At 38.9% G+C, this 24,240-nt stretch overlaps 2 protein-coding genes across 3 annotated transcripts in view; one reads left to right on the forward strand and one right to left on the reverse strand.

Annotated features, from left to right (window-relative positions):
• The window catches only part of ago4 (argonaute RISC component 4), a 35,332-nt gene extending 35,118 nt beyond the window's left edge, over positions 1–214 (reverse strand). For both annotated transcript variants that reach the window (XM_084739360.1, XM_084739359.1), the window contains exon 1: positions 27–214. In XM_084739360.1, the coding sequence (XP_084595486.1) occupies positions 27–45 (19 nt within the window). In that variant the 5' untranslated portion in view covers positions 46–214. The remainder of the gene's footprint in view (positions 1–26) is intronic.
• A 2,681-nt stretch (positions 215–2,895) lies between these two features.
• On the forward strand, positions 2,896–22,680 carry clspn (claspin). Its single transcript, XM_084739056.1, has 24 exons — positions 2,896–3,139; positions 4,707–4,824; positions 5,294–5,709; positions 6,562–6,714; positions 7,285–7,347; positions 7,441–7,513; positions 8,098–8,200; positions 8,426–9,021; positions 9,140–9,328; positions 10,716–10,879; positions 10,989–11,179; positions 11,745–11,797; positions 12,001–12,194; positions 12,924–13,455; positions 14,020–14,053; positions 14,280–14,364; positions 14,497–14,651; positions 14,762–14,923; positions 15,486–15,607; positions 16,521–16,651; positions 16,828–16,948; positions 19,026–19,105; positions 19,688–19,849; positions 22,079–22,680. The coding sequence occupies exons 1-24, from the start codon at positions 3,113–3,115 to the stop codon at positions 22,202–22,204; spliced, it is 4,050 nt and encodes a 1,349-aa protein (XP_084595182.1). The 5' UTR covers positions 2,896–3,112; the 3' UTR covers positions 22,205–22,680.
• Positions 22,681–24,240: the final 1,560 nt, after the last annotated feature.

Raw genomic sequence — 24,240 nt, forward strand, 5'->3', positions numbered from 1 at the left:
CCTCTCTATTTTCTGAAATTTCTTACCGGGTCCGAGCGCTTCCATGGCCGAGGCCTCTCTCTCCGTCTCTGTCCCGGCCTGGCGGCTCCGTACCGACGCTGAAATTGGGGGCGGTATCGCGAAGCTTAAAGTGGCTAATTTAAGAAAAGGGAATATAGATAGATGCGTGGATGACTGCTGACTGGACTGACTGACCTGAGCTACCGCCGCTTCTGCTGGTTCTGGGGATTTGTAACTGCGCATGCGCCTGTTAGAGACCGAGGAGCCCGTTGTGCGCATGCGTAATTTGCTGTACCGCACTGGAGGATCAAACTTTAATGATCCCAGTCAGTGGGTGGGCGGGGGGACTGTACATGTAGCATAGTAACAGGATACAGTAAAACTGATCATTAAAAGATATAAGAACATGTGACAAGACAATATGATAAGGATTATTTAAGGGATAATATAAGATGGGAATCTAAATTACAAACTGGGGTGCGGGGACCAACATGGGTCCTTGAGTGGTTTGTAGGGGGTCCCCCAAAAAAAGGATGCATAGAATATTTTAACTATTATCACATTTTTTTGGAAGCATCAACAATAGGAGAAGAAATACTATTGGGCAGTTTGATTGATTGTCATTCATGTTGATCCTGCTTTTGATCACTGATTGACTATGAAGACCTCATTTAAAAAGTGGCAACATGTAACGAAGTACTAAGTACTGTACATAAGTACAATTTTGAGGAACTTGTACTTTACTTAAGTGTCCATACTTTATACTTTTACTCCACTACATCTCAGAGGTAAATATATTTATTTGAAAACAGGAGTTAGGCTACTTTTCAGATTCCGATTATTAATAGAAGATACCACCAACTAATAAATCATGTATTATTATATTGCTAACTACACAGAAGTATATAAAGTACCTGAAATCAGCCCCAACTTTGCCAGCTGCAAAATTAAAGTGAAGCTTACACAAAATGCATCACAATTTACTGTAAAATCCAACAAGAGACAATAATTATGCATTCTAACATTGTACTTTTTACTCCATAGCATTTATTTTATATATTTATATAATATAAGACAAGAAACTATTATATGGTGGGAATGTTTTTACATTTTCATTCATAACTCACAAACTGCCTGAAAAACACATGTGCAGAACTTAAGAGTAATTTAGACCAACTTTTTGGGCAAACAGTAACCTCTTTCAATTGAATGCCTGCTGTTCATAATGCATTAAAACTCAACAGTTAAAAAGTATTAGTACTCTGGGTAGTTTCTGAGAAGAATAGAATAGAATAGAAGAATACTTTAAACTTTTACTTTCAACCACTGATATTTTCACAAATAAGGATAAGGTTATAGTACTAAATTAAGAAGTCAGAATGTTAAGCCATTATATCTAAAATAAAAGCACACCTCAAAGTAATTACATTGCTGCTGTAATATTTCTTAAAGTTAAATAAAGGAGAAATGTGTAAGTCCCTAGAGTTCAAAAATGAGTACTGCAGTCCAAAGAGTGAATTGAAGCCATAAATGGTGTATTATTTGATATATGATCTATGGTTGAAGCAAGTTAAATGCAAGTTTAAATTCATTTTCATTGAAACTGTAGACAGTAGGAGTAAAAGTCAAAAGGTAACATTCATACATTGTAGAATGATCATATATCATATAAGAATACTTGTAGAATCGTCATTCTGCATAATAAGTACTTTTGCTTTTGGTACTTCAAGTATGCTTATAATACTCTACTTTTACTTAGATAACATTTGCACGGCTAACAGAGTATTTTACATTGTGGTATTTCTACTTTTACCTAAGGAAAAGAATAGAATATTTTTTTTATTTTCAGTAAAAGGTTTGGAGAGAAGTAGTGATGAAAAAGTATTCAAATTAGCAGCAGAATGTAAAGTACATTCACTCAAATACTTTGGTCCTGTGCTCAGGTACTAACTGTATCACACTTGATTATCACCCTCACTCAAGTACAGTTGGTACTTCAGTAGCCTACAATTAAATAATCTACTACAAAAATAACTGAACAGTTATTTGGTTAATTAAGTTGCTGAATTCATTCCATTTTATACCACTAACAAATAAATTATGATGCATTATTGTCGATTTAGCTACTCAGCAGTATATAAAGTGACTTAACGTAGCCCTATAACAGCTGCATCATTTAACTGAAGCTTATGCATTGATGGAGCAGCATGATGCAAAAATATAAAATAATGTTTATTGTTTTGAACTGGGCTGTTCTCCAGAATTATTCATTTTACTTTTGGTACATGTTGATAAGCTACTTATTTACTTTTACCTAAATAAAGATTTGAATACAGTTTCTACATTGTGACATTGCTGCTTTTATTCAAATAAAAGATCTGAGAATTTATTTAATTCAATACTTTACCCAAGTAATAAGTACTAATAGTTTTGTCTAGGTAATCACAATAAAATTAGTGTTTCCTCCACTGATCGTGTGATCTGCTGTCATATTTGTAGCTATTTAAGTAGAATGGCAATGATTAATCGATCATTAATCAAGTATTAAATGAAATCACAAATCTCTGATTCTAGCCTAAATGTGAATATTTTAAATTAGGCTGTTTTGTATTTGATTATGTTTTGTTCTTTCTTTCTTTCTTTCTTTCTTTCTTTCTTTCTTTCTTTCTTTCTTTCTTTCTTGCCGTCTCAAATCTTGCTCACTTTCTCCAGGAAAAAAAAGAAAAAGACCTCATCCCCGTCCGCCCCAGCATACCCGGTATTTAAAACCAACTCTCGCCAAGCTCTATCGTCACACTGGGCGGATACAAAGTTCCCCAATGGACCAATGGGAAAGCGAGAACAGGGCGATTGACACCTCGGTGACGAAAAACTGCGGGCCAGCTGTCACGGCGCGCGAAAGATCAAAATTTCTATTCGGTGTGTGGGAACAGGCGGGAGGAAGAGAAGCGGCCCGGCTTAACGATTTCTAAATGTGCTTTAAAAGTCTAAAATAGCATTTGTCGCGCAGACGTTTACTTCTCGTCGTCTGTTGTGGCTGCTGAGATTCGTCGAATTGTTTGTCTCCGCTGGTTTATTTTGCAAAAGAGCGTAAACTAGTCGGCGGACAAAGATGAGCCTGGTCCTTTCTCAACAACAGGTGAGGCAACGTTTTATCAGTCGCTAGTCTGGACAACTATCAAACCAGAAATGATCAGACTCACATATTTGCCCCCCTTAGTTTTATGTCATGTGGAAACACAGGCAAGGGCAAAGAAATCCGCATTGTTAGCGTTAGCCATCTAGCTAACTCGCTAGTTAGGTTTAGCCAGCTGGAGGGAACTGTTGATTTGCGAAACACTCGCGAGATTCGTACGAGTTGTTTCTTTATTTTGCACGATGCTGGAAAGAATGATGTGATTTTATTATGTGACAACGCCTCGGTCAAAATCTGCTTTGAATGAGCGACTAAAACACTTGGGTAAGATGGGACAAGGATCGCGGTTTGAGTTAAAATTATCACTCGCGAGATCTGTTGCGGATCTGGGGTTACCTTTTAGACAAATCAGCTGGGACAGTGGTTGTAGTTGGTTAGGTGTTTTACCTTGTTAACCACCGTTAAAACTGTATATCTAAGCTCGGCGTGATCTGGGTGTTTACTCAAGGAATCAATCGATTGTTTTTGCGATGTTTTTTATGTTTAGTACCTGGAGCTAAGTTGACTACAAACGTTGAAAGGAGGCAGTGTAGCTAGTTAGCCTATGGGCTCATTGTTTGCTTTATTGCAGGGCGCCACTGATGATATTTAACAGCCATTGTCACACAATCGATCTCCATGCTTCATGTTAACTTTGCAATGAAATGTCCTTTTCCTGAGTGTTTTTTAACAAATTAAGCCACATGCTGTATTTTGGATATCGTACTACAAGTTTTACAGCGTGTTGCACAGCTGAGTTCTGCCGCTTTAATCCTCAAAATATATCCTTGTATCTTTTACTTTATTTAACACACAGTAAGTAACCATAAGCACTAACATTTGGCAGTGTGTGCTTTACATTAAGACTGCATTACAATGATTGTCGTTCCTCATTTATTTATTTAGTTTCAATTTTTTTCACAGTAAACAGACATAAGACCAAACAGGATCTACCTGGGTCGGAAATTAACTGACAGACTGACAGATAATGTCAAAAATCAGGGATAAATGCTATTATTTTTAAGCACCAGCCCCACAGGCCACTAGCCTATAAAATTAGTGGCCTAAGTACATTATTGGGTGTTCAAATGCAAATGCATATAAAAACAATGCAGAAAAGGGAATGTAACACCACTTTAAACAGACCTCCGCAACTGTTCCACTAATTGTATCACATATTGCAATTTTAGTCCAAATAATTGCAACATGACATTTTTACCAAATCCTGCAGCCCTACAAAGGAATTGGGACATTTGTGGAACTGTAATATTGTGTTTGCAAAGGCTGGCAGTATGGTGCTAAAACTTTGTGATCATGTGGGGCCACTTGCATGAAATATTAGGTGGCTACACAGTAATTTAATTAATTTTAGTTAATGTTTACCCTGAAACCAGTCACTCACAATAAATCATTATTTTGTCACTTTGATATTTCACCAGTATTTGGCTGGTGCTATTTTCCCTTTCTGCCGTGCACCATATAAAGTGTACGTCATGGTGGGTATAATTCTGTTTTCTGTCATTGAACCCAGGCGGAGGGGCTCCCAGCTGTGGCCCAAACTGCAGCAGAGAGTGATTCAGACAGCGGCATGGGCTCTCCAGCAGAGGAGATGGTCACAGAGATGGCTAATGAGAAAAAAGAGCTTCCAGGTGAAGTAACACAACAATACATGATAATCCAGCCTGAGAGATGCAGGGCATGGCCACATTGCCCATGTAAATGCATAAACTTTCAACATTTACATGACACAGCTGAGGCATTTTGTGGACACTACAAAGTGCAAATTACTATTTGAATGGAATGATTCATAGCACTCCTCTAAAGACAGGTCTGCATGTTCCACCCCTCTGAAAAAGTAAATGCTATATTAAAAACAAAACAAATCACCCACTTGATGGCACAAACTTACAAATTAAAGATGATAATTTCTCTTCAAGGCAACATTTTTTAGGAGAGGCGCATTTTTATTAATCTGCATTTTCAAAACAAAGTCAGTAAAGAGAAACTGAGTAATACTGGGGAAAACAAAAATAACATACAACAACAATGAAGGATGCACAGCAACACTAGAATAATTTCATGTCTTAAATGATTGTTTCTAAATTGTTTTATTTTCAGATTCTGATGACGATGAAGATGTCACAGTTCACAGAAAGCCTCATCGTAATGCCATCAGAGACAGCGACAGTGAGGAAGAGGAGGCAGCTGCAGAGAACAGCGTACACATGGCCGAAGCTCTGGTCTTATCTGCCTCCAGTGGAGAGGAGATGGAGACCGGAGAGGAGAGGACAGAGAAAGGGGCTCAGAAGAGCAAGAGGATTAGCCGTGCTCCCATTGACAGCGAAGAAAGTGAGTCTGAGCAGGAGAAAGGTGGAGAAACGGAGGAGCAACATGGGAAGGCGAGGAAAGAAGTGAAACTGATGAAAGAACAGAAGAAGAGGGAGAAGAGTCAGCGGCATCGGGAGAAAAAGGAGAAGCGAAGCAAGGCAGTGGAAAAACTGAAGAAGAAAGAGAGGTTCTCTGAAATGGATGAGGTGAGTGCAGCTCGGCCTTTCCTCTCAGTGATGTTTTTTTCTTCTTCTTACTCTTTGAACATGGTGGTACATCAAGATTCCTCTGGTGTAGCCTGGAAATATGTGGAAAGAAATAAATGCTGTCATGAGAAGTTTGGAAGCAGCACATAAACCCTGACAAAGTTTTATTGTATTGGTGCGTAACAATGAACATTAGAAAAATATAAATAAAGATTCAGCCAAGTACTGCAAGTCATAAATAAAAAGGTGAGAATAAGATTATGGAAAACAGAAACATAAAAACTAGGGATATAGATCAATAGTATAGAAATGGTAGTAACTGTCTAATTGGACATTGTTGTTTAACAGAGCCGTTTGTTGTTTAAGGAAACTTTCTCTTACAACTAGGAAAAAATTAGGGAAAAAAAATAAAATTAAAATTAAGGGAAAACTTGGGAAAATGTTGCATAATTATTAATGATTAATCAGTTATTGGCATTTTAAAGGTTTATGCAGGAATATGCAAGTTCACATAATTAATTAAGAGGATATTTGGAATTTGCAAGAAAATAACAGGTGGTTGGAGTTTATATTGTTTTTGCAAATAAAGTACATATTACTGCACATGTGAACAAACATTTTCTACATATTTAGATCACTGATTCACTGTATAATGTTTGTATCCATTAGGGATAATCCTTATGTAGATGGAGATCTGGTAATGTGGGTGTAAAATTACACTAGTAAATTAATATCTATAAGTTAAAAAAAAAAAGGAAATGTCAAACTAAGCAGAATTGAATGATTGTTACAGAAAAAGAATCCCTGTCTGTTGATGTCTAACTAAAGACAACTTTGTACTTGTCTCCTCAGAACACGCCTCCCACTCGAGCTCTGAATGACAGTGGGTGTCCGCTGGGTGACACAGACCTGTTTGACACTGGTCTGGACGATGAGGAAGAGGAGGAGGAAGAGTCTCTGGAGGCCATCAGAGCTGCTGTCAAGCAAAAGATGAAAAAACACAAGGTACAAAAAAGATGACCGTTTGCACTGAGAATCATTCATTCATAGTTTAACAAGTTATTTATTAATCAGAATCAAAACAGCACTGTATTTATATGTAAAAGGTATTGGCAGCCATATAAGTTATTTAGCTCTTGCTTTTGGTTATCACTGTCAATTAATTGATTAGTCAATCAAAAGAAAATAAGTTGCCAAATGTTTCAGTTATTTTTTTAAGGAAAGAAGGCAAACATTTGTTGATTCCAGCTTCTTAAATGAGAGGATTTGCTGCTTTTGTTTGGAACTGGAATTTAATGGTATGGAATGGAAATGAAAAGTCTTTGGGTTTTGGACTTTTGGTTGGACAAAAGAAGCATTTTGAAGACGTCATTTTGGGTGCTGGGAAATGGTGATCAGCATTTTTTACTTCTTTTTTTCAATACATTTTATAGATCAAACAGATTAACAATAATGAGGACAATGGTAACTTGCAGCCCTGCTCTTGACACATGTAAAACTGGTAACAGAATTAGTTAAAGTTATCAAATGTGTTAGGCGGGCCTTTACATAATCAGTGTTTAATTATTGCTGCAGGATCCTCTCCTGGATGAGCATGAGGAGGAAGATGAAGAGGCACCAGAGAAACCCCAGCGTGTGGTATGCAGTGCTAAAATGCCTGAATTTATTCTTAACACTGAATCCATTTTTTGGTGTCTAATTTTACATTCTCAACATGTGCGATGTTTTCAGGAGAGGAAAGCCGCTCGCGCCAGCAAAGATGCGATGAAGCAGCTCCACAGTGAGTCTCAGAGGCTCATCAGAGGTCAGTTTACAGGAAATAACTAATCTCTTTTCTCTCACAGTGACTCCTTATTTGATTTAGCCACTTAAATCTCAAAGTTAGAGTTGGACCAACTGGAATTTTCTTGGCCATTCAGATTTTTTTAAATTCAGATTTTGGCAGACTGCGTATATGAATTACTATTATTATTAATTATAGTTCTAAGAAAGCTCTGTTGCAATCACAACCCTTTTTTTAAACTTGCAACCTAAAATTAAATTGTATGTTCATATAAAACACTGACCATTAAATGACTTATATTTTCTTAAAATATTCCATGTTACTGCCATCCCTTGTCATTTTCCCCTTTTCTCTCTCCTCTCCACCTTTTCCTTTGTCTAATCTTTTTCCAGGTTTTCTTCTTCCCTCTTCTCTCCTCCTGTCTCCTCTCACATTTTCTTTCCCTCTCTACTCATGTCGCTTCCTCTATTTCTTGATCAGTTGGTGCATTTTTAGTCAGTATAGTGTAGTTTTGGATCATAGTTTCATTAAAAAGGGTAGTGAAAAGTCTCGTGTCTTCCATGTTACTGAGACTGCATGTTCTACATGTTTTTCTGTCTTTATAGAGTCGACAATTGGCCTGCCGTACCACATCCCTGAGCCGAAAACCATCGACCAGTTCTTTAAGAAGAGAGCCAGGCCCGAGGGTCCTGCCATGGCGTTGTTGAAGTAAAGACAAACATAACGGATGACACACATGCGTCAGGGCAGGAGCTAACCACATTGGCTAGAAATTCCCAGCTGTTGTCACAATTTTACCAGATAAATCTGATTTTATAATACCGAACAGTTTTCACATGTTTTATATTTATTTCAATCAACCACACAAAATCCAAAGTTCTAACGCTGCCATAATGAAATTAAAACAAATTGATGTTATTTTCCTCTCTTCAGATCCACAAAGTATTCTGCAGTGATGCTGGAGACACCGTCAGCTCCTCCTCCACCCCCCACCAACCCTGCCAGTGATCCCGAGCAGCCATCCACAGAGCAGGAGTGCTCTCCTTCTCTGGATCTGTCGTCCACTCAGATCCAGCCCATACCTCATCCTGCCGCCACCTCGTCCCCACAGCAGGAGAGCCTCAGCCAGGAGAGAGAGGCGACTGCAAGCCTGGACCCCGACCAGGAGTCTGGACCGATGCTTTACCTCTCTGAGAGTCTGCAGGAGTCAGTCATGACAGATGAAATAGTGAAACCTGCTTCTGAGTCTGGAGAAGAAACCTCTCCTGCACCTGTAGAACAAACCCAGTCTGCAGTAACGTCTGACTCTGAAAAAGAGCCTGTATCTGCAGCTGTGGAGGAGACTTCAGCCGCTCAGTGTGTCAGCACCAATCCAACTGCAGCCGATCCTTCAGCACAGCAACCCACCAAACCAAAGAAGGACAAACTGGCCATGCTTAAGAAGCTTGGACTGGACCCCCCACCTGTCGTTAAACTGTGTCCAGATGACGGAGCCTTTGTTGACCTCGAGCCTCCACAGCTCAACCCTGGTGAGTGTTGGCTCTGTAAAGATTCCTGCAAAGAAAATCAAGAAAATAACATGTCATGAGTTGAAATAAACCTGTCTGTTACATTTAGATCTTGTATTTACCTCTCCTCTTCAACTAGGTTTGGAGGCCCTGAAGGTCCGTTACCTTCGCCACATCCAGGCGCCCACACGCCCACAGGGAGAGCGCACGATGCAGCTCAGCATCATCCGCAAAGACAGCACCCCCTCTGGTCAGGAGGAGCTGCACACGGAGTCGGTCGCTGTCACTGTTAAAGAAGGAGTGGAGGAACCTGTGGCAACCAAACCAGGTACGGATTCTTAGGATACACAATAAATAACAGGTCCAATGATGGGAAATTTATATTTTTATTTATTAATCTCGCATTTAAATGATAAATGTTGACTATAATAACTTCTGAATTGACATACTGACAAAGCATGTCATTTTAATTCTTAGGTAAAATAGATTTTAAGTTTTTAGACAAACTTTAGATCAGTTAGGTTGATTCAGTCAGAGCTGTGGACTGTTAAATCATCTATCTTTGCCCACCAAATGAGTCTTTCTTAGGCTCAGGTGTGCATAAACTACAGGTTACATAAGCTTCTTTTTAAAATACAAAAACCTATTGGTGTATTGAAGCAGACAGAGGTGGCAAAAGTACAGTACTTGTGCAAAAAAAAACTTTTACTCAAGTAAAAGTGGGAAAAGTACAAAATCAAATCAAAGAGTAAAGGTATACTCCTCAAATATTTCTCCAAAGCCATTAAAAATCCTGAAAATCCTTCTTTACTGTGCTTTGAGACTCATTTTTATTAAAGTGGGTGTCAGACAAAACCTCTAGCATCACACAGTGAATGAATTGCGTGTTAGTCTTTATGCCTGTAGAAGCTCTCAGCTTTTATCTGAGAGAAATCCTTTCAGTTTTATAAAGTCTGGAGTCCTTTCATAACTAAACTTGAGACCTCAGTGTTTGCAAACGGTAACTGCAGGACTCTGTGGTCTGGTGTGGGGGATAGCAGATGTTTTATTTTCAATGCACATTATAAAAGTTAAAAAGTTTCCCTCTGGAAGACATTTCTACTGGCTCTTTCTGTGCGAAGCTAACAGTCAAGTCTCCCTCTCTGTTGGTTTGGTCTTGCTACATCTGTCATGTGTGTGATATGTGCTGATGGATGCACAAAGGAATCGTCTTTTCTGTGTGTTATTGTCCCAACCATTTAGGTTTAAATCTGCCTTGATGTTGGGAGAGTGGTGCACAAATTGCAAACTAAAACTACTAAACAATAATTCTTCTAATTCTTCTCAAATGCATTAAAACTAAAGTAACACAGCTGTTTAAAAAATGTAAGTGGAAGAAAGTACAGATATTTGTGTTGAGTATTTATTTTCTGACAACTTTTTGCTCTACTTTTAGTCTGAACATCTCAAGTACAGATACCTGAAAGCTCTGCTCAAGTACAATAACAGAATTTGTTCTTTGTTACTTGTGTATTTCAGACAGGGAGACTACATTATTAACTTCTTTAGAAACATTAATAGAAGAGAAATAAACCTTTCGATGTGCATGGCCACGGTGCAGAGACAGACAGAGGTGTACGTTCACATGAAGATCAGATTTGCTTTCAGAATCAGTGATACTTTATTGATCCCTGGGGTGATTTTGTTTCTGACATGACTAAACTCCTCTGTTGTAGGAGAGAAGCTGCTGACTCTGAAGCAGCGCCTGCAGCTCGCCATGGCCCAACGGAGACAGGAGGAGAGGGCACGCAAGGCTGAGCTGAATCGCATGGACAATGAAGACTGTGGTGAAGAGGAAGAGGAGGAGGAAGATATGACGGATGAGTCTGAGGAAGAAGAGGTGAGAGTTTGTTTCTTTGTCATTCTGCAGTTATCAAATTACTTTCCACACTTTTTTTTTTACACGCTTTTGTCCTTTTGTAATCGAGCCTGATCTTCTCTTTATCTAGGGTGTAGATGACTTACTGGGAGGTGATGCTGATGAGGCGGAGGAGGAGGAGGAAGAGGAGGAAGGCAGTGTGGCCCCGAGTGTCAGAAGCCCTTCTCCTGTAGCACTGCATGGACCCTCGCCGACTCCTGACCTAGTTAACACAGATGGCACACTCATGCTGTTCCCGGGCAACTCTTGCTCTCGTAACAGGTAAGTGTGTTTGGACTTCCTGGTTGTGTGTTTCTCTTTATGTTTTTTTTCCATTTTAACTTTGTAAATGACTTTAGTGCATGTACCTTTTTTCTAAATTATGTTAAAACTTCCTTAAATTAATTGACAAATTGTTAAGTCTGACTAGGACAAATAATAAAGTAATAATAAAAAAAGTAACGTTTATTTGTATAGCATCTCTGATACATGAAATTTAGACCAAAGTGCTTTGCAACAAAAAAAAATTACATGCACCAAGTGCTTCACATAACAAAGAGAAAGAAAAGAATGTTTTGATTAGTGCAGAATAAAATGAAAAATAAAATCTACTCATAATCTAGAGAATGCGTAAAATAAAAACACTAAATAATAATATAGTGAAATCAAGAAAATAGGACAAAACAGTTGACACATTAGATAATGCTCTCCTGAACCAATGGTGGTACACTAATAAGTGTTTTTGTGAGTATTATCTGGTGTGCACACTCTTCATATTTGCATGATCTGTATGTTTACTCTGAGTATATATGTATTAAAGCTTCACATGCACTGTTCTCGTTTTTAGTGATGGTGTAAGAAGATCTGGTCCTTCTGGACAGGACAGCAGTAATAAGATGGGTGAGTAGAGTGAAAGATGTCAGGTTGTCTCTGTATTTTGTACTTGAAACAGACTAATGTATCACTGTCATTAGCTTTGAGTCAGTGAAAATGCTTTAATTAAGGCGTTATTTTCCCCACATTTCTTGTTCATTCCACTTGAAAGTCCACTCTTTGGAAGTACATTCAAATGTATACATTCTTTTCATCCTTCTCGTCTCCAGAAGAGGACGACTCTCTGTCCCTGGTGAAGGACAACAGCCACAACAGCAGCTTTGAGCTCGCAGGATCCATGATCACCTCCTATCAGCCTGTCAGTCATCAGCGGTCCGCAGGAAGAAACATCCCCAACTCCTCCATTTTCCGCTCCCCTTCTCCCTGCCTCTTCAGGCCCAGCTTCCTTGGCTCTGCCTCCAAGGTAAGATTAAAAAAGGTTTTTTCAGTTAGTTTAATGCTTAAAATGAAATAATCACAGGTTTGCCCAGGGTTTAAAATTAATGTGTTTCAGGTCAGTCAAATTGATATAGTGCACAAAAAAATTCATTTAAGATGTTACTGTCATAATTTGATTCCTTTTATTTTTTTCATGAAAAGTAGAAGTATTATAACAGATATGATGGGTATAGACATTTACTTACACATGTTAACTCATGTAATGGGAGTGTATGTAGGTATATACTCACATTACATGAGTTAGCAGTGAAGAAGTGACCATGCAGGAAAATCTCAAGGTTAGATAAACAGGAGTACATTTAATCATTAAATAAAAAATAGTGAAAGACAAGAACAAAAGAAAAAAAAATGAGGTTGGTGTGTGTGATAATTAAGTCCATGATATGACATTTATTCCGAAAAAATTAGTTTTTCCTTTGAACCTAACGTACTTTTGCTTTGTGTCTTGGATAAAAATTAAAGTACCCCACTCTGACCTCAGCATGTGCAAAAAATTGGCACAAATTGTCTTTGGCAATCACGTTTCAATTATTTACCATACAGTGTCACAGTAGATATTGTCACAGTCTGCTATGGTAGCGATGAGACATTTTTCTTCTTGTGATATTTGATGTAATATTACAGCCATAAAAATTTAAATACACGTTTGCTTCCAAATAAAGTGGTTTAATTTTTCATCTTTTTTCCCCATCAGAGTTCAGGAAAACTCTCGGAGCCCTCTCTCTGCCTCCCTGTTGAGGACTCCCAAGACTTGTATGCACCTCCGTCCCCGGGAGCAGATTCAGGACCGCTGGGTGGGGCACCTTCTGGCCCTGGTCTGGGAGGAGATTCCCAGGGTCGCTTCTCCCTGGAGGACGACACCCACTCCCAGTTACTAGACGCAGACGGCTTCCTTAACGTGGGGCCTCGCCCCGGTGCTCCTCGCTCCCACAAGAGACAGTTGATCCTGGACAGCCTGGACGAAAACGCAATGGACGCCAACATGGGGGAGCTGTTGGGGTTGTGTTCGGGTGTTTTCGGGGCGGCAGAGAGCGGCTCGAGCCAGGCTGAAGGCCTTGGAGCGACGCAGGAGGACGAGCTGCTCGGGCTGTGCTCCGGAGCCTTTCCACCGACTCAGGCAGGAGAGCAGATGGAGACGGACAAGAGTAAAGAGACAGGACAGGGTGAAGAGTCTGATAATACCATGGAGCTGCTGGGGCTGTGCTCAGGGAAATTTCAGAGTCCAGGTAAAGGACTGCTCAGTCAGTCATCGTTATTTCCTATGAGAGCATGTGTACAGTGTGTTTTATTTCAAAGTACCTCATTGCTAAAACTGGAAACATGTCTGACTATTAACTCACAATTAAAGTTATAGCTGGAAACGTCAATAAAAAAAAAAAACTTGTTATCTTATTTGCTGAAACTGTCACCTTATCCTGACAGACCATGTTTTTTTCTTTCAGGCACAGTGGATTCTTGCGTGTGCCATTAGGAGCACTATTTTTTCACATTATTGTTGTCATTGCTGCTGTTGGGATATAGTGGCTGTTTAAGCAAAAATGACAAAAAGCTAAATTTATCTAAGTTACCAACTGTAGCTTTAATGTATTCCCTGTTCAAATCATTGAAAACCAAACAGAAGATCTTACTCTGAAGAGAAATGAAAGAGATAACTTTTCAATAAGTCTGATAAACTATGACAAACCTTAATAATATAATTTGTCTAACTAGATTTTTAGATTTGGAAATGTTATTAACATTCCTCTCAGTTACTCAATATTTGGATTTGTCTCCTTTGCTTCTGTTTTTAGGCTCTGCTCGTACGGCTTCACCAGCACAAGACAGGTACAGTACAATGACCTGAAATAATCCAAATCATTGATCAGAAAAAAATATTATGTTTCTTTATGGGATCTTAAAAAATTATTACTTATTGTGGTACTTTAGAAAACAGCTTTTCTTGTGTCTATATTTCTTCTTTTTTCACTCATTTAAGAATAGAATTAAGGGAATATTAATCAGAATATTTATGTGCAGTGTAAGATTTTAATGATGAGTTCTCTGTATAAAGTAAAAAGAAGCCAGAGGAGGAAGAGCAGGAGGAAGAGGACTGCGAGTTCCGGCTTCTGTCAGATGTGGACAGTCATAGTGAGCAGGTAAGATCAGGTCAACTCACGCCTCATTGTCTCCATCGTCTACTTGTGATTTTACTACAAAAATATGTGTGAATAACATGCCGGGTGTTTGTCTTTTATAGTGCAAATAACAAGTGAGTTGTGGGTTTATAGGAGGACAATGATGAGGACGCTGGAGAGGAAAATGAGGAAGAGGAAGAAGATGGAGAGGATGACGAGGCAGATTCTGGTGAGGACGGCAATGATGTTGAAGAGGAGGAGATGCAGGGTGTGTTTGCACCACATCGGGTCAAGAAGAAGAAGAAAATGTAAGTGTGTAGCCAAATAAAACTTTATTTATGTTTTCATAACTAATGTCTTAAAACTCACATGAAAGTGTCCAAGAGAAGAGTTTGAGTTTCTTGCATCCTGTTCACAGGCGTTTAGCTGACTACTTGGACTCGGAGGCTGAGCTGTCAGGCAGTGACATGGGCAGCGATGATGAGGATGCAGACAGAGGGAGCGAATACGAGGAAGACGAGATTCTTGAAGAGCTTCCCTCTGACGAAGAGCTGCAGGACCAGGTCAACAAGATCCACATGTGAGTAACAGATCTCATTCCATCTAAAATCTTAATAAGTTTCCTGATCCAGTCGCTGCTATTTGTTCTTATAACGATTTTTTATTTTTTATATGCAACTTATGCTTGTGTTTTGGGAGAGACAGAAGCTCTGCACTTTTCTCCTCCTTTTTTGGCCTCATAAGCCCAAATGGTGCCGCATATAAATGGTATGAGCTGCTGGTTGGCATCCTTGTTTATTTTTGGAGCAAGAAGATGCGATAATTACTGTTCTCACAGGATTTGCAGGGATGTCTACCACCTGAACTCCAGCTGACACTGACCAGTATTTCAGTGTTTTGTCTAGTGTATTTAACCAGGAAGGTTCTTCTGTCTGTCAAAAACTTTTTAAAAAATGTGTGCAATTTAGTGGAAACTGCATTACTGCCGGCACAGAGAGATTCCTTCATCATTGCTCTGAACATAATACAGTAGGAATGTGTGGTGGTAATAATGGAAGGTGGATATCTTGTATCAGACATTTAGTGATTTAAACTTAGAGATGAAAATGTAAAATTTCCTTCTGTTGGCATCGTCTCTACAGGAAGCAGGTAATGGATGATGACAAACGTCGTCTGAGGCTCTACCAGGAGCGTTACCTCGCTGACGGCGACCTGCACTCTGATGGCCCGGGACGAGCTCGCCGCTTCCGTTGGAAAAACATAGGTGAGTTTACAGGATGAGGTAATAAATATACGGCAGAATTTTTTTCTTAATAAGTTAGAAAAAAACCTTTAGAGAGAGAGATTTAAGTGGAAAATACATGAAAAAGCTTGGTCATTAATTCACTAAGTTATCCTAATGTTTGTGCATATTCATGGCTGTTTGGTCAAGGTCAGGATAAAAAAAAGCTTTTTTTTATGGCCGGAGGCGTTCTGTTTTAGCGTCATCAGTCCGTCCGCCTTGTGAATGCAAAATCTCAAGAACGCCTTGAGGGGATTTTTTCAAATTTGGTCCACTTGAATCAAGAATGAATTAATCAGATTTTGGCTGTGGTGAACTCACAACACACATTTTTAGCCATAACTCAATAATTTATGTGCTAATTAGGACAAAGTTTCACACAAATTTGTAATAGGGTAAAATGATGAAGCAATGACATTTCATGTGAAAAAGGTCAAAGGTCAACTTCACTGTGAAATCTGTTCAAAAACACTTGAAGCTCTCTCTCAGTCCTCTGCACTCTTATGTAAAAGTCTCTAAGTGCACATTTCTGACTGATTACTCAATGACCTCTTGTGATTGTGGTGAGTGACAGTTTTTGATAAGTCATCAGGAGCTGCACTATTTATATTTTACATGTGTTTTGCTAGATATCATTTCAGTTGAGTACAACTTTATTTATCCATACAAAGTCAGCTGTACTCAACAGCTTGCAACATAGATCAACAGATACTCACACACAAGAGATGATTAGAAAGAAAACAAAAACACAGTTTTCATGAAACAATCGAAGGCTGTGAGCTTAAAAACAGCAGTCTAAAAAGTCACATCATCTTATGTGGATTTGAGTCCATCACAGTTTCTTTCAAAGTTGCTCAAACAGTCCATTCACTTTCTCTTTGACCTCTTCCTCCAGATGATGGCTTCAACATGGACCGAACGGGCGTGGAGGGCGAGGAAGAGGAGGAGGAAGATGATGCGGTTGACCAGAGTGAGGTCCAGAGGAGGAAAGAGAGACTGGAGAGAGAACAGTGGTTCAGAGAACAGGTAGGTCGTAGGGTTTGTGGATTTTGGTGAGGAACCGTTAATGAAAATACTTTGGTGATTTCCTCCTTTTTGTAAATTCAATGCAGGCTTAAAAGACACCATGTAATTGAGTCATCCCCTCCTCCTGTGCATGCGGGGATGTGTTGTTATTTTGTCTTCATTCCTTTCTCTCTCAGTCTGAACAGAATGCCAAGAAAGGGGAGGATTTGGATGCAGATGATGAGAAGATTGGAGAGGAAGACAGTCATTTTATGAAGCTGGCCAAGAAAGTGACTGCCAAGACTTTGCAGAGAAAAGGTCAGTTTGATACGAAGCCTCGCAGGACAAAGCCAATGACTCTAAAAACACCCTCGTGTGTTTTTGTCCAACAATAAATCACAGGAATAATCTTATATAGCAAACATTTAATACACAAACACATCAGACAGGTCATTCCAAGCAAATTGGGTGCATCACCTTTGTCTCTCTGGACTATTTGAGCTTTAAAAGTTGCAAACAGTTTCTCTCTCAAGGCTGACTGGAAGCAAGGATCAGAGAAACGGGATCTTTTTTATTTAGACAGATTTGACTAAATGTTAGTGAGCACAGCATGATTCAAGTCTATATTAGAAGTGATGAAAGTGTGATTAACAGCTCCCAGAGTTTTAGTCTAATCTTAGTCTTAGTTCGTCAGATCCTTTTTGATCTGCTTAGTTGCTGTCAGTTGAGAAGGCTGTTTGTAACTTCACCTGATGTGTGACAGAGCGGTGGAGATAAAGCAGAGCCACGCACACGCACACATACACACAGGCACACAAACACACACTGGATGCACAAAAGGCGCTGGCACACCTCCCAGCAAACTAAACTAAACAGGACACAGAAAGGAAAGTGCTGCCAATACTGTCATTGCTAAATGGCGAGTTGCCTCAGAGCGTTCATTTCCCGACAGTTGTGGCACTCTTGTGTTCCCAGAAAAAGAAATGAGTTTTTGTTGCCGGCCACTTAACATACTCAGATCTAAGTGACGAAGTGGGCTCTAGAACACGTTAGTCAGATTTAAAGGGCATTTTAGCTATTTGTAACTTTGTTTTTGAAAGGTACAGCAGTGCAAAGTCCTGTGGATCAGTGTGTAAAGATTAAAACGTTTCAAGTAGGAGTGGGTGATAACGCCAAAATACCATATAACAGTTTTTTTCCAGACAGGATCACGATTAACAATCCTGGTGGTGGTTTTTAAGATAAGATATATCCTTTATTTGTCCATTTTGTTTGTCCCGCAACGGGAAAATTTAGGGGATTATAGCAGCAAAGTGGATACAAATGTGTAAAGAAGCATCAATAGAAAACATAAAAATAAAATATAAGGAACAGCACAACCAAACTAATTTCCCTATTTAAAAGACAGACCTACAACATAAAACATAACAGAAAGGAAGTCAGAATTCAAGATTAATCTGCGTCACATTCTTTTATTTTAATCTTCTTTTAACATTTTATTTTAATGTATTTCTATGTTCTTGTAAAGCACCTTGAATTGCCTTGTGTCTGAATGATGCTGTAGGAAAAAACTTGCCTCGCCTTTTGAATTTAAGGTCCAGTGTTTTTCCGATCAGGCATCTGATGAATGGGGTTTATTTAATAGGGTGGAAATTAGGCTGATTTTGAAATATGCCACCATTATCATTATTCTACTGTGCTTTGTGTGTCTATTTATCATTTTTTATTCATTTTTTTATAAGACAAGTTTTTGATATTTATTTTTGGTAAATTGTTGACTAATTGAAAAAAATGATCATTAGATCAACCACATATATAGTTTTAGGTGCAACCCTTGAAATAATAAAATGTCACTACATCGGTCACCTCTCTTTCCAGTGCTTATTTGTTTTGTTTGGCGTTCCTCTGTTTTAAATGTCTTCGTCAGAGGTGTTTGCTTTGTCCTTACGGTCTCTGGTTGTGTTGGTACAGCTGATGCACTCTCATGGGATCCCATCACAAATCCGAGGCACCTACCTACTGTTTGCTATTACTGCTTTATTGCTATGTCTCCATAAGGAAGGCCACAAAATGGACTAGCAAATATTGTGTTTTAAGATTTGGCTGAGAAAACAACACGTGAGCCATAGAACTGCAACTGATAGACTGTGGACTGTGGCACGATACTAAGACGTCTGTGTAAAAGCAGACGATGCAGAAATTTGTAATCGTTCATCATCTAATATCATACTGCTCACCCCTACTTTCAGTTAGAAATGTAACAATGAGACAGTGTTGTTTTTTGTTTTTTTTCTTATTTGTTTCTGCTCTTAATCATAATATTGAGAGACACGTTTACTGGACAGGTTATGTCCAAACTAGTTCACTATCTAATGTTCCAAATTTTCCCCACCAGAGCCCCCTGTGGCACCACAGCCAGAGAAGAAGACCGCAGCAGCTCTGAATCCCTTCCAGAGACCCTCGCAGCCCTTACAGGTACATCACTGTCACTTTATAATGGCGAATCTGGCTTTAATTTGTTTTTTCTGACTCGTTATTTTTCTGTTACCTTTTGTTTATATCACATCTGTTCAACTACTCGTGGATTTCTCATTTTATTGCATCAGTTTAAGATTGAGTCCAGTTTAAGAAGCACACACAGAGTGCGTCTGTTTTTGCAAAATTAGGTACCATCTGACTTTAAAAAAATAGCATTAGTTAATTACTTGTTGGGAAAGACTTCATCTCATTGTTCTCAGACAAATTATTTATACTTGTCAGTATAATCCCTTGATTTCTCATGTCATGTCGGATACCATTGAGTGTGAGGATCTAGTGGATTAGTGGCTTTCGGACCACTTGTGCAGCCAGTGGAGAAGAAAGATCAGTTTTCTGTCTTGTACTCACTTGTAATAAACCAAAATCTCACTAAAAAGCATCCAAATGGGACAGAATAACCGGTGTGAGTGGATGTTGGTGATCAGCCTTTAAAAGTTAACTAACAAAGTTCATCACATATTCCCTGTGAAGTGTAAAAGGTCAATGTGAGACTTATGTTTTATGGATTTCTTCTCCCAGGTGAGGAGAGGTTCACTACTGAGTCAGCCTCAGTCCGTCCTCCAGAAGCTGGCCTCCATCTCGGAGGGGAATCCTCTGGCGCCCCGAAACAGCCGAGGGTTCCTGTTTCAAACTCTGTCTCCTGAGAAGGACAACTCGTCCTCTGACGCTCCACAGAAACAGGTGAGTGAAAGAAAAGTCACTCAACAGATGTGTTGTGTTCTCATATTCATGCAGGTGTAGGAGCTGAGACAGAAGGAGCTTAAAGGGTAACTTAGACCCAGGTTTCAAAAGTGACTAATGGGGGAAACAATTTTATAAATTAGTCCAGTATTGAAAGAGAACGCTGCAGCTATCAGAAGCTAAACTAATCTAACTTATTGCTCTCACTAAAGTCACCAGACTCCTTTTGCAGAAAATGTCATTTTATTGTCCTCTTCATTCAAATTTGACAAAAAACAAAATAAAACTCACTATCACTGGTTTGGTTGATGCTTAGAATAACGATCTGAGCCTGTCAGGAGCAAAATCAAGCACTTCTAGTGGACGTAATTTCACGGCTGCAGTTGTCTAGAGGGTTTAAATTGTAGCTCAGTTTAGCTCTTGCCAGCTGCAGCGGTCTGCCTCAGTACCGGACCAGTTTCAAATATTGTTGTCCCCATTAGTCACCTAGACACAAAACATGGGGAAATAGTGTCCAGATTAAAAGAACTACAGGTTGTCCTTTAAGTGTCCCAACAAAACCATTGCTCCATATAGCAGCAACCAAAAGACAAAAGAAACTAGTCTAAAAGAAAGAATAACATAGTATTGATGGTAAGATTCTAGTTGTGCTTAATATGCTTAAAAAAAAAACACATCCTCTTATGTCCAACTTTGGGTGAGTAATTCTCAGATCAGACTGGCTCTCCTCACACTGCGCTGTTAATGACTGTTCCAACCATAGACATTATTTATGAAGAAGCCACATTGACCATTAGATCGTACATCAATGCCACCGCCATATTTGACAGGTCAATACTGACCTGTGGAAAAGCACCATGAAGTTTATTTCACAAACAATCTCAGTTAGTGGTGTGATACTCAAGGGTTTATAGTCTACATGGAGTAAGAAGGAAAGTTTTGTTTTTAATTTACTCAACATGACTTTTTCCATGACTCATTAAAATTGGTTGAGAAATAAATCATCCAGGAAAATCGCAGCTCGTCCGTTGACATGTATTTGCTCACAGATCTTGGCCTAACGAAAATGGCAGTGACGATTACGTGTTGCAGCAAGGAGCCAAGTGGTCAGTGTGGGGTCTCCGAATAATACGTCTATGGTTCCACCCTTCATCTGCGGTCCATTTCAGAAAAGCTAGCGCTGCTTAGACGCAGATGGCAAATGACGGCAGCATGTTAAACAAATCTTAGAAAAATGTTTTACGGGGCTTTGGGCTTGTCTTTGTGTGTATTGCAGTATGTTGGTTTTGATTAGATAATTGTTTCAAACGAAGTCAAAAGGTGGAAATGAGCTCATGTTGCAAATTTGATTAAACAGACCCCACGAGAACATGATCAGAATTTGCGACCAAACAGCTGCACTGATGTCGGGATTCCACCGCTGCTCTCAATGGACTCATGGTCCTGTCGACATACGAGGAGGGAAAGTTACTTAACTTTCCCTCCTCGTCTGTTCAGTCTATCGCACGGATGTCTGAGTGTGTTAGTTCTCGGGATGTTCCTTTAATAATTTTTTTTTTGGTCAGTCATATGTTCTGGTTTCTCAGTCTTGTCTGGTTGTATCTCTTTGGCAGCATCTCACTGTTCTAAAATAAGATCAAAAACAAAATACTTTCCAAAGATTTTGGAGAGATTGCTCAGTGTGACAGTCATGTGAGTGTGATGGGTGAATTTATTGATGCTGTTGTCTTCTACATTCATGACACTAGGTGGAGCCAAAGCCCACCGCTCCTGTCGGATTCTGTGAAGCACAAGTGCAAAAATGACATACAAGTTTCAACATTAAATACATATTATCTTCTTGTTTTTTGGACTTCATTAGCTGTTTATAACCAAAAGAACATAATACACATTAATAGTCAGTTGCATTTTGTCATTTTGTCAGTTTTCATCAAGGTTGTGTTGTTTTCTTTCAATGAAGAGCTGTAAGTCATTGTGAGCTAATAAATTAATCTGCAACTATTTTGATGATCATTTTGAGGAATTTTTAAAGGGAAAAAAATAGAATTCTAAACTGAATATCTTTAACCAGGATGTTGATCGACATTTTTGACCATTTTTCTGACATGGACCAAACAACTAATTGATTAATTGAGAAAATGATAGACAGCGAATGAAAATGATTGTCAGTTGCAGTTTTATTTCAGTGTCCTGAAAAGCTTTAACTTTGTGCTTCTGTCTGACCCTCAGACGATGAAGAAGAGGGGGCCGGTGGGAGCAGTGAACCCAGCGGCGAAGAGGGTCTGCAGGGAGAACAAACCCGTCGGACAGACTAAAGGCTCCCAGAGGAGCATCTTCAACTTCCTGGACCACTGAGGACGAAATACACTAACTGCAAGATCATCAGCGGGCCGGGAAACAAACTGATAACAGCCAGAACTGACCGGCTACGGCCAGTGTTTCACCGGCCAGTCGGACTCCAAAATGAAGGAGGCGGTAAAACAGCTGGCTGGTGGACGTCCTTCCCTCGTGTGTCCCTTTATGAAACACAAATACAGATGTTTGTATGTGTTGTTACATGTTTACATTGCCTTAAAATGGCAAACTAAAGAGCACCACTGACTCATTTTTTTTATGTTTTTCTCACACACACATGCTGTTCACCAGTTCAGCTTGTGTGTCTAAATTTTATATCCGTTACATCTTACTTGACTTAATTTGGACTGTGAAGTCCATTTATGAATGTTTTAATCATGTAAATAGGATTGATTTGGTTTTTAATGCTTAGGGAGTTTTTGTAAGATGATTTAAATGTATTTGTTTTACATTGTAAATAAAAGTGTATTTTAAGACATCGCTTTCTGCCACTTTTTGGGTGAAACGGCCTCTTTAATTTGACAGTTAACACAAAGTCTACAGTCGTGTAAACATAAGAAAAATATATCGCTGTTTAGCTTTAAGGAGCCTAAATCTTCGGCCAGACAGTTGAGCAAGTATGCTATGTATTGGCTGGTCAGTGATTGGTGTTGTTACCAGGAATGTTAATGAATAATCATTACCCGATTAAGAATTTGACCAATTAAAAATTGAGTAATTGTTATTTAATTGAGTCTAGAAATGGCAGCAATTGCACCTCCTTTGACATTGTTCTGTCTGGCAGAGCCCTTAATTGAATAAGGAAAATTAAACTGAAAAAAAAAATCAAGAAAAAATGATACTGTATGTTATTAATCAATTGTTTGCATTTTCACTTAACGGTTAAGGTAAATGCACAAAATCTGCTAGCATTTTGGCTACGACGGGTAAGAACTGACAACACCGAGGGCATAAAATTTTAAGATTTTTTTGTTAAAGACATAACAAGGTAGTACAACAAGAAACCAAACCCTTAAATAAAACTTTTTTCCCTCTTTAGATGAAAAAAGAATACCTTTTGTATCTTAAGTATTAATGATTAATCTGTTGATCAATTATCAGTCAAGAAAAATTATCAAAATTTGTTGCAACCCAACACTGAGGGGATAAAAAATTAGATTTTTTTTTTTTTTTTTTAAGGTTTTTGTTTTTTTCTAAGGTTTTTGTTTTGTTTTAACTTTTTTAGCAAGCTAAAAAAACAATATAATCTCAGATCAGTTTAGTCTTTGTGCAACGCCGTCTTAGTCTTGTTTTTTAATCATCTCCTGTATCGAGTTAATGTGAGCACTTCATCGACTACAATGCTAACATGTTTAGTTTGTAATGATAACTTTTATTGTAAAAATCCACAACATTTTTTCTCTTAAAGGTGTGTTTTTGGAGCTGTATAATTGGCTAATGTAAAAATGTTTGGACAAAAGCAGTCCCTGGACTCAACATGGTCACCTTAGATCTTAAAACAAACCAACATGTTTCAGCATCAAAACTTTTGTGGGAAAACACTGAGGTTTTGACACGGCAGGTAAACGATTCTCCTTGTCCTTTGCAGTAAATGTCCACACTTCAAGACTTCTCCTCTCATTCGTTATTTCACTTTTTCTTGCTGGTTTAAAGCATAATTGCAGTTTAGTGACTAATGATTTGGTAAGTGGCTAATAATAGGCCGGCATTAAAGGGAGGGTCTTCTAACGAGCCCTTTCATGTCTCTCCATCTCATTAGTAGCCACGGTGATTAGCAGGAGGTCCCGGGGTTAGGAATGGGCGCAGGAGGCCCCATTATACATCATTAGGGGCCAACGCCAGGAGGATCTGGAATGAACCCCATGGTGGGCCCTGCCTGTAGCAAGCTGCTGTACCTGCAGGCAGGCCGGCTTTTAATCCTGGTGTTGTTAAAACGGTGATTACATTTTTACCTTTGTCAGAGCAGTTTTGTTTGTTTTTGTCTAAGGCTGTGTTGCACCAACAAAGATTAATTTAATCTAAGATTAAATTGCAAA

The sequence above is a fragment of the Lutjanus erythropterus genome, chromosome 16 (genome assembly GCF_056507025.1).
Source record: "Lutjanus erythropterus isolate fLutEry1 chromosome 16, fLutEry1.hap2, whole genome shotgun sequence".
NCBI classification, from domain to species: Eukaryota; Metazoa; Chordata; class Actinopteri; order Lutjaniformes; family Lutjanidae; genus Lutjanus; species Lutjanus erythropterus.

What these genes read in the sequence shown, in the direction of transcription:
- clspn (XM_084739056.1), top strand. Translation starts at nt 3,113, where the DNA reads ATGAGCCTGGTCCTTTCTCAACAACAG. An exon ending in CCTGCCATGGCGTTGTTGAA is followed by an intron (nt 8,201 to 8,425) that starts GTAAAGACAAAC and finishes TCCTCTCTTCAG; the next exon opens with ATCCACAAAGTATTCTGCAG. An exon ending in AACTCTTGCTCTCGTAACAG is followed by an intron (nt 11,180 to 11,744) that starts GTAAGTGTGTTT and finishes TCTCGTTTTTAG; the next exon opens with TGATGGTGTAAGAAGATCTG.